Genomic DNA, 10,802 nt, shown 5'->3' with positions numbered 1-10,802 from the left:
CATGACTCTGAGATCAGGACCTGAGCCGGAGCCAAGAGTTAGATGCTTAACCAACTGTGCCACCCAGTTGCCCCTAAATCTGTCTCTTTACATATAGTTGGTCAGTCACTGTGCTTGGTGTCATAAATACAACTGAATAAGATGCAGTTGCTGCCTGCTAGGATCTCGCAGCTTGGTGTGGGAAATGTGCAATGTGATAAATTCTGCACTACTAATAGCTCCGAGAGATGCTGTTAATTAATAGAATAGATACAATTTTGCCAGGTGGAGGCTTAGGAGAGTAGAGTGTTCCAGTGGAGGAAATGGTATAAGCAGAGGTGTGGAGGCTGGGCAATTGTCCAATTAGCCTAGAGTCTAGGTGGCATGTAAGGGCATATGGGGAATCAAGCTGGAATGTAGACTGAAGCCAGATTACAGAGGCCTTCTCTGAGCATTTAGTGGACACTTACACTCATTGGGCTTGCACCTTGAGTGCATACTCTTTTTGATGCAGAGGGCACGATGGTAACAAGACAAATAAAATCTGTGTCCTTATGAGCCTTAAGTTCTAGTAGAGGGAAAAAGACAATAAATAGGTAAAAACCCCAAGATTACAGATATGAAAAATCCTGAGAACAACAAGAGAAAGAGGAGAATGTGACTGAGGACTACTCTTATGGACTAAATGTCAGAGAAAGCTTATTCTGGGAGTTGACTCTTTAGCTGAGACTTGAATGAAATAAGGAACCAGTTACACAAAGCTGGGGAGAGGACCCTTCCAAGCCAAAGAAATGGTTCAGAGGTCTTGAGGTGGGAACCAGCTTGTCCTGCTAGAATCACAGGAGGAAGGCCAGCATAGTTGGAAAAAAACACAGAGGGGAGTGGTGTATGATGGAGTGTGGCAGAGCCCCATCCTAGGAAGCCTCTGGGAGAATCCTGGATTTTATTCTTAGTGTGATGAGAAACTGAGCCTTTTACCCAGGGGAGTGATCTGATGTGGTTTCCATTTCACAGAGGAGTAAGGAATCCCATCAGGAAGCTGTTGCTGGGTTCTAGGAGAGAGACAGTGGAGAGAGGGTTGATGACATGGGAGATGACAAGAATGATGGGATCTAGTCTATACTGTATTTTGAGATAGAAACAAAGGGACTCGCTGATGAGTTTGGTTTGGCAGAGAGAATGACTAAAGAATGTCTCTCCTAGACTTTCACTTGAGCAATATGGATGGTCCTACCAATTTACTAAACTGGGGAGAAGTGAGGGAGAAACAGGTTAAGTCAAGACTCCTGTTTGAGAGTGCTAAGACTGAGATGCTATTTGATGTCCCAATGAATATGTCAAAAAGATAATTAGATATACAAGTCTGGGATTTGGGAAAAAAGTAGAGCTGGAGAAGAAGACCTGAGAGTCTTAGAAATAATGGCTATATTTGGAGCTGTAGGACCAAACAAGATAATCATAGTTAGAAAAGAGAAGGAGGCTGAGGAGTGAGCCCCAAGGGGAAGATGACTTTTACAAAGGAATGGCATCTTTCTGGTGTAGGTAGATTTGGAGGTCATATTGTGAATTAGCTTCTTGGTGTGCATGATTCAGAGTTTAAGAGTAGAGACAGGGCTTAAGGGGGGATGATCTTCTGTTTGGTCATTCCAGTTGAGGAAATTTGGTGGGTTGCTCTCTGGCTTAGATCCAGAGAGCTTCTTTTTTGCCTGCTGCAGAGCAGTCAGCACAGCTCATTTGGATGTCTCCCTACTTTCACACCTTTTTAGGGTACACCTCCTTTCTTATCTTTTAGCCTGAAGGCCTGGATAGCCCCCAGTCCATGCTTATGTTGTACCTATGATGAGGAGTTACCCATATAAAATTTACCTAACTCCACTCCTGAAAGTAGCCATTTATCTTTATTCCAAACATCTCTCCTACTGGTTTTCCTCTTGTTTTCTACACAGAAAACTTTTGAGGCTCCTACTACTACCAGAAAAAATTCCAAACTCTTCATGGTGGATTTTGAAGTCCTCTGTGATCTGGTTCTGTTTGTCCTTCCAGCTTTGACTCTCTGCTTTCTTTTTTTAGTGTTCCCCTGAAACTTCCTTCACCATGTGGCACTCGTGCCTACAATGCCTAAATCCCTCCCATTCTTCACTGCCTCACTGACCCACTGAGAGCCTCTAGGAATCCTTAGCAGCTTATAGATTTTGAAACCTCTCAGCTTTGGATTTATTCTCCATCCTCTAGTTTAGCTTTCTGGGGAGGGTCTCAGTTATAGAGAGCATTTGTGAAGAAAGCCCATCTTACCCCTGTACAATTATGCCATTTAAACAGCAGCCAACAGGGTACCTGGGTGGCTCAGTGGTTGAGCATCTGCCTTTGGCTCAGATCATGATCCTGGGGTCTTGGGATTCAGTCCTGCATTGGGCTCCCCACAGAGAGCTTGCTTTTCCCTCTGCCTGTGTCTCTGCCTCTCTCTGTGTGTCTCTCATGAATAAATAAATAAAATCTTTTTTTTAAAAAAGGAGCAGCCAATATATGAGCATCCCCACTGAGCCTAAGGCTCAAGGTAAGCCATGACCCTTCTCATCCCCACTCCTCCAGGATCATGACCCTAGCTTAGATGCTTTCCTCCATGCAAGCTTCTTTCAGCCCTTCTACATATTTACTTACTCCGTGCGTGGTGTCACAGCAGCAATTTTCTTGTACTTATGACATCTTGCCTTATTTAATGGTTGTTTGCTGTACACATATTTGTTACTAGATTATAATAATCTTGAGGAAAAGGGCTGCTGTTATAAGTCTATATATCCTTCCTATAGTGAATCCAATGGCCCTCAACATCCATTTTTATCTCCTTTTGTATTTTCTAGACTCCTTTGTAGCTAGGGTTCTGGATGTGAATTATGTGTTTCCAACTAGATGTGTTTACATGATATTTGGAAGGTACAGTGATTTTTGCTGTTTCTTTTGTAAACAGAGTTATGAAATATGGTTGTTGACTGGCAGATTTGGGAGCAATGCCAGCAGCTTCTGGATCCCAGGTTTCTGATTGCTGGATTACAGTTCTGTGGATGTCTTGAACAGAATAGTTCTGGAGTTCGCTTGCTGATTTCTAATAATTCAGCTTTTATAATTCTAGGAATTATATGTCCTATTCTTTACAATATCAAAAAGATTGCTGTTTCATTCATTGAGCTTTGACTGAATAAGGGTTAAATTTAGCCTCTTTTGTTTGTTACTATGTAAATGTTACTATGTAAATGTTTAGTTGAATTTTTTCCTGAAGCCAGACTAATTTCCTCCATCTGCCCATCTATCAGCAAAAGATTATGAGTGCCCCTGGACCTTGATGGCTGCACTAAGTGCTGAGCCGTACATAGTTGAGTAAGTTACAGTCTCATTCCCAGTTTGGTAGGGGTGGTAAGCACAATAGTTTGTGTGCAGAAATGAGTGAGAATGTAGAGGAAGGAGTACTTGGAGTGTGCAGGAATGCTGCTCAAAAAATGAGATGTTTTAGTTGGGACACTGAGGATGCCTTGGTTTTTACCTGGCAGAAGAGCGAGATACTCCAGGCTATGGAATGGTATATTCAAAGACATGAATTAATGAAAAGACCATGGTATACTAAGAAAAGGTCAAGTCCTTGGTATAGCTAGAGCACTGGGTCTCCTAGTAAGGGCCTTTCATGAGACTAAGCCGGGTAGGTCATCTGAGTCAGGTAACGAAGGGCCTAGATGTTATGCTAAGGAGTATGAACTTCATTCTAAAGTCCCTGGAAGCCGCTGAAGAGGAGGGAAATTAAAGGCAGTGGAAATGGAGAAGTGGGAAGAGATCCAAGAAGTATGAAGGATGTAAGTCTTTGGCAAGACTTAATGACCATTTGCATGTGGAGGTGAATGAGGGCAAGAGTCAACTTTGACTCCTTTGTGGGAGAAGGAGATAAAAATATTTAGATAAATTTCCTTCGACTTTTTTTTGATTTGTTTTATATTGATTCCTCTTTTTCTTTTTCCTCTTCCTCTCCCTTCACTTCCTCCCCTTATCCTCCTCCTCCTTCTCCTTTTCCTTCTTCTTCAGTGCTCAGGAACTCAAAGAAAAAGGCATCTTAGAAGTCAAGAAATGAGGTCTTATTCTTGGAAAATGGCACCAAAGTGAAGACAGGGTAGCATGTCCCCATCATGAAGAAGGAAAAGAGTCATTGAGATCATTGCTCACCAATCATTTATTGGGTATATTAATACAATTCCACAGATTTTCTTTGAAGGGTTTTCAAGAGCTATGGATGGACAGTTTTGGCTTGTTGGAATTTGTAAGCAGATGACATATGCTTTCTGTTTTATATGATCAGAAACTGGGTAGGTATGGAGCTGGAACCAGTCCAGTCAGCTGTAGTGATAGCAGCTCAAGGGTCCAGCCCCTGTGGTAGGTATGGAGCTGGAACCAGTCCAGTCAGCTGTAGTGATAGCAGCTCAAGGGTCAGCCCCTGTGGCCATGGGAAACTTGGCATGTTATGGGCTTCAGAGATGACTTTCCTAGAAGCCTCTCACCATGTTTCATTGTAGTGTAGGCTATGAGGTTTGCAATTTCTGGTGTTTTGTCCACAGGAACCCAAGATCATCAAAGCCCAAGTGTCTTGTCTTCAGGCTATAATATGTATCTTCAGAATACTTTTCCTGTTTCTGAACTTTTGGGAGAAGTTTCTGCTATTCAATGATCCAACCATGACCCACCTAAACAGAGGGAAAACCAGGAAATGATTTAAATACCCAAACTAACCAAAATTGGGATCTGATTATGTCTCCCAACTTACCACTCAGATTTAACTTAATAGAATACCCTAGAATTTCTACTCAAAGAATGAAAATGCCCTAAAAGTGACTACTAGTATTCAAAAGCATCCTTGCAAATAGATATAGGAGGGAAGGAAGACATACATTTTCAATCTCTTAAACAGAAGTAAAGATAAACTTGACATGTAGATTTCTTCTTTGGCTTCAAGTTGCTTTAGCTGTGGTGTGTGCACAGCCTAGTGCTGATTCCTTTTCTGATCTTGTACATAGTCATAGAGAGGATTGCGAGCAGGAGCTGCCTTGGTAGGGTAACTTCCACCCTGTTCTCTCCTTGGGAGCCTCCCACCCCTCTGGGTGGGATGGAGGGTCAGGTTACTGGGTCTTCCCTGGGAGCCTTGCCTCTGGCTATTCTCATTCATTTGGAATTTTTCTCTATTAGCACAGCCTTGCTCAGTCCCATAAGATTGTTGATCCTGGGACCCTTGATACCTTTCTTCTTCCTTAAGGGTTTGCCGATCCCATTGTTGCTGACAGTTTTGATTCTTGTCATCAGTTTCCCTGTCTCGACGCTGATAGGTGTGCTCATCTTCGTGAGTTTGTCTGTCTTGTAGTTGACGAGCCTGTTCATCTTCATGGGATTGCCTATCTTGTCGCTGTTGCATCTGTTCATCTTCGTGGGTTTGCCTGTCCTGCCTCTGATGGGTTTGCTCACCTTCACGGGTTTGCCTGTCCCTCCTCTGATGGGTCTGCTCATCTTCGTGGGTTTGCCTCTCCTGTCCCTGATGGCTTTGTTCCTTATCATGGGTTTGCCTGGCCTGCGTCTCCTGTGGAGTTTCTTTATTCTCACAACCATGTCTGCCCCAGCTTTGGTGGCCCTGCTCTTCCTTGGCCTGGTGGCTGTGTCCATCTCCATGACTTTGCCTGGCCTTGGCCTGTATGTGGTCCTGCTCGCTACTACATGATTGCCGGTCACCCCTTTTGTAACTACATGGCCTTTCTTGCTGGATTTGTGCTATGAGTTTGTGTTGGTGGTATTGGCTATCCTCAGGCTCCCATGCCTGATGGCTATTCTGTTGCCCTTCCCTAGGCTGGAATCTCTGCCCTTGATTTCGGGTTACTTCCTGCTCCAGAGTCTGTTGACTTGGTCTCCCTGACCTTCCTGATTGCTCAAGACATGAGTCTCTGTTTGTTCCCTCACTCCCCTGGTGGTAACTATTTTGTCCTGTTTCCCTAATCTCTGACTGACTATAGTGAGAGCTCAGGCTCTGTCTGTCTGACTGACCATAATGATAACCCTGGCCTTGTCTGTCTGTCTGGCCATAATGAGAGCTTACGCCTTGTCTTTCTGTTTGGTTATAATGATAACCTTGGCCTTGTATGTCTGTCTGACCATGGCCATGGTGAGAACCCTGGCCTTGTCTGGCTGGCTGACCATAGTGAGAACTTTGGCCATGTCTGTCTGTCTGGCCATAGTGGGAAATCTGGCCTTGTCTGTCTGTCTGGCCACACTGAAAACCTACACCTTGTCTGTCTGTCTGACCATAGTGAGAAATCTGGCCTTGTCTGTCTGTCTGGCCATACTGAGAACCTAGGCCTTGTCTGTCTGTCTGACCATAGTGAGAAATCTGGCCTTGTCTGTCTGTCTGGCCATACTGAGAACCTAGGCCTTGTCTGTCTGTCTGGCCATAGTGGGAACTCTGGCCTTGTCTGTCTGTCTGGCCATACTGAGAACCTAGGCCTTGTCTGTCTGTCTGACCATAGTGAGAAATCTGGCCTTGTCTGTCTGTCTGGCCATACTGAGAACCTAAGCCTTGTCTTTCTGTCTGACCATAGTGAGAAATCTGGCCTTGTCTGTCTGTCTGGCCATACTGAGAACCTAGGCCTTGTCTGTCTGTCTGGCCATACTGAGAACCTAAGCCTTGTCTTTCTGTCTGACCGTAGTGAGAAATCTGGCCTTGTCTGTCTGTCTGGCCATACTGAGAACCTAGGCCTTGTCTGTCTGTCTGACCATAGTGAGAAATCTGGCCTTGTCTGTCTGTCTGGCCATACTGAGAACCTAGGCCTTGTCTGTCTGTCTGGCCACACTGAGAACCCAGGCCTTGTCTGTCTGTCTGACCATAGTGAGAAATCTGGCCTTGTCTGTCTATCTGCCCACAGTGAGAAATCTGGTCTTGTCTCTCTGTCTGGCCATACTGAGAACCTAGGCCTTGTCTGTCTGTCTGACCATAGAGAGAACTCTGGCTTTTTCTGTCTGTCTGACCATATTGGGAGTCCAATTTTTGTCTATCTCTCTGACCATATGCTGATTCCTGATCCAAACTCCGAGACTGTCCATAATAAGAGCCTGATTCCTGTTGGTTTATTTGGCCATAATGAGAACTGTGAACTTGTTTCTCACTCTGATTTAAGGCAAAGATATATCCTTGTCTTTTAGACTGACTACTGCTAGATTTATGACCCCATCTTTGATCATCACAGGAGTCTCTATCCTGTCCTTCAGACTGACCGTAGTGGGAGTTTCTATTCTGTTCCTCAGACTGACCATAGTGGGAGTCTCTATCCTGTCCCTCAGACTGACCATAGCGGGAGTCCCTACACTGTCTCTCAGACTGACCATTGCTAGAGTCCCTATCCTGTCCCTCAGACTGACCATAGCGGGAGTCCCTACACTGTCTCTCAGACTGACCATTGCTAGAGTCCCTATCCTGTCCTTCAGATTGACCATAGTGGGAGTCTCTATCCTGTCTCTCAAGCTGACCATAATGGGAATCCCGATCCTGTCTATCAGACTGATCCTGGTGGACATCCTGGTTTTGTCTCTCAGACTGAGTACAGTGGGAGTCCTGCCTTTCTCCTTCATGCCTCTGCCTCTGCTGTCTACCTCTATTTCCTGGAAACTTATGGTCTCGTGTTCCCTCCTCCCCTTCTTGCTGAGAGATTCTATCACCATATGACTTGTTATCCAGTTTATGATAGCAGGCTTGGGCCAATTGGAACACCAACAAGAGATATTCATGAAAATCAACATATCCATTTCTGTCTTTATCCAAGAGGCTCAGGATGGTTTCCACTGTGTCTGGGTCATTTGGTCTCTGTGAAAAGATTAAACAAAGAGCAAAATCAGCTGTTCTCCTGTAGATACTAAGATGTGTGCCAGTGTCTACAACCCAGCCTCTTCACTCCTGTATGAGCCTTCCTTGGTTGGAAATCATTAATCTGAAATGGCTTGGGCTTGGTTCTAGTCTTTGATCAACTGGTCCTCAGAACCTCATCCCTTGTTGGACCAGTTGGGGCATGATTATCCCATCCCATCACATGCTATATTGTAATTATTTTTTACTGTCTTCATTCTAACCACAGTGTGAGATCCTAGAGGGAAGAGAAGCTGGTTTTATTCATGTCTGCATCCCCAGTGCCTAGGAGGGTGCTGGCCTGGAATAGGTGTTCAATAACTTTTTACTGAATGAATGAATGAGAAGACACGTGGACAGAAATCAAGACACGAATCTAGAATTTCTTCTGAGAAATGACTTCTGGTTGGAAGTTGTATTCCCTCCTATTAAGCTCAGCTATAATAAGGTGTGTGTGTGTGTGTGTGTGTGTGTGTGTAAGTATGCCTGTGAACACGTGTGTCTGCTGGGAGAGAAGTACTGAGGAGCTGCCTGAAAATCATAGCTACAGGGTAGATGGAGCATGACCAGATCAAACAAAAAACATCAAGCCCTCAGATGCAGGTATCAGAATCACTCACACTTGACTTCATGGGGCCAGAGTCTGCATCTTACCCGGAGGATATCTCCAAACTCAGCTAAGAGCAGCTGCTTCAACTCCTTCTTGCACAGCGATGTACATTTCCCATTCTCTTTAGCGTATTTCTGGAAAACCTTGATCACAGTGAGTATGCTGTTCAGAAGTTGAGCCATTTTAGCAAAAATGAGTGAACCTAAGAGAAGAAGCAAGATTCTTTCTGTGTTTAAGATGAAGACCTGAAGACAGCATTCCCAGAGGGAAAGTGGCCCTTTTTGGTCAGGGAAAGAAATTTTAAAAATGACAGAGCCCCTTCTTATCCATATCTCTCACTCCCTTTGACCCACATTTAGGCTCCAAATATCATGCACTGCAGTGGGAGATGGGTGCAAACTATGGGTCCCTGACTAGGAAGTAATAATTTCCTAAAAAGGAAAAACCTATGGTAGGTGGTTTATATATTCCCGCCCCCCCCCCCCCCCGCCCCAGTCCAGGTGGGACTTGATTGATTGAAACTCATTTTAGAACAAAAAGGAATGGGGGTCAGGAGATCCATAGAGGCAGGTCCAGAAGCCAGCATAGTAAGACAATTTTCCACCAACTAAATAGATCTCACTGAACAGTCCTCAGTCTTCAAATGACTCTTGCTCAAGTGGAAAAGAAGGCTAGAGTCTTTTGCCATGGTTCAAGCAAACTCTCTGGGCGCCTAAATTCCAGCAAGCACTTCTGGCCTGGATGGTCATTTGGGATATGCTTATAAAATAGAATCAATTAGTATAAAAAGTATTACAGATAAAAATGGCAACCCAAATTAACTGCACAGATGATAGGAAGTGTATATAATCAGCTAGATTCCCATTAGCCATTTTGGAAGACTAAGGTCTTTTAGGATCTGGATCACATGATATTTCTTCCTGTGGCATAAAAATTCTAGTTACTGCATTTATAAGCCCCCAAGAAGCCCTTATCTGCAAAGCACATTGGACTTCCAAAAGCTTGCAGTGATGCCTATAGGGATGCATGGCAAACAATGAATGGGACATACTGAGTTTCTTATGGCAATTCACCGCAATGAAACTTGAATGTTACTGTGGCCCTGTGGTCTAGAGCCTTAGACCCAAAGAGCCCTAAACTTCTAGGTCTTGCCTTACTTGCACAAAAGGTCAATGCTCCACTATGGGAGACTAAGCTATCCACTGATAGTTCTAGCCTTCAGTTTTGGGATGCCCAGGACACGCTGAAACAAAGGCATGTATATTTTACAGGCTCAGAAGTGGGCCACCTCAGCTATCATCATAGTCTCAGATAGAGCCAAGAAAAGGAAGCAGGGTTCTACTCAGGCCTTTCATGCACAGACCTCCCCAGCCCAGCGCATTTAGTTGCCATCAAAAGCCTTGTGGATACTGCCATAACATATCCTCTCTCACACCCCCTCCATGAATGCTTTCCTTACCTGCTTAAGAAGGAATGAGCAGAAGATTGAGAAGCCAGAGAGGATACTGGAGACTTGAAAACCCATCCTATTTATAGGGGTTTTAATTGTCCTGCTAGACCATCCCAGGAGACACCCATTCTGTGGTAGAACCTGAATCACTCTGGGCCTGGCCCCAGCTCAGCCCAGCTTGACCTCTCCCTCTGTGGACTGTTTGGTTTATTTACTTCCCCTACTTACTCATGAACCTGTTTGTCATTCGATAGGTGATACTGTTCAGGTCTCAGCCCCATTTAATTAGGGGAGTGTGTGTGCGAGTGCATGCTGCGGGGGTCCCAAAAGATAGGTGTAGATTGCCTCTCTTTGTTAAGATTCATCCTTAAGATCCTTGGTGTCACTTACCAAGACTAGTGGAGGTAAACCATACTGGAGAAGGATATTGATATGGGTCACTTTATAACCTGTCAGGGTAGGGTCTAGTGATTCTAGGCAAATAGCTAGAATATAGTTCCAGGAAGAGATTTGTTTTAGGCTATCTTGCTTGTGTAGGCAGATATGTATATATTAATCTGTTGACCTATTTTAATTAAAGCATTTAAAAAAAAATTTAACAGCTTTACTGGCTAAAGGGAGGATTGGATTCATGACCAATTTGGGGAAGGAAGGGTCTGATGATGATGGAGCTGCCACCTTTTAAGATCTTCCTAAAAAGTTACACGTGAATGCTATGGACTATGTGAATGCTATGATATCTGTGAGGAAGGATGCTACCGGGGACCTGGGTCACTGCTTATTCTCCACCTCTGTTCCTGTGATATGTCAGCAGTGTCTTACATATAGGAAATTCTCAGTAATTTTTTGTGGAG

At 44.2% G+C, this 10,802-nt stretch overlaps 1 protein-coding gene across 1 annotated transcript; it reads right to left on the bottom strand.

Moving 5' to 3' along the window:
- Positions 1-4,171: 4,171 nt before the first annotated feature.
- Positions 4,172-10,132, bottom strand: RPTN (repetin). Its single transcript, XM_025983061.2, has 3 exons — positions 9,958-10,132; positions 8,543-8,700; positions 4,172-7,849 (listed from the first exon to the last, which is right to left on the bottom strand). Exons 2-3 carry the CDS (start codon positions 8,678-8,680, stop codon positions 4,994-4,996), a joined length of 2,994 nt encoding a protein of 997 aa, XP_025838846.2. The 5' UTR covers positions 8,681-8,700; positions 9,958-10,132; the 3' UTR covers positions 4,172-4,993.
- Positions 10,133-10,802: the final 670 nt, after the last annotated feature.

The sequence above is a fragment of the Vulpes vulpes genome, chromosome 8, assembly GCF_048418805.1.
Source record: "Vulpes vulpes isolate BD-2025 chromosome 8, VulVul3, whole genome shotgun sequence".
Taxonomy (NCBI): domain Eukaryota; kingdom Metazoa; phylum Chordata; class Mammalia; order Carnivora; family Canidae; genus Vulpes; species Vulpes vulpes.
The sequence above is the reverse complement of the archived record's forward strand: the minus strand, read 5'-3'. Positions and strand labels throughout refer to the sequence as shown.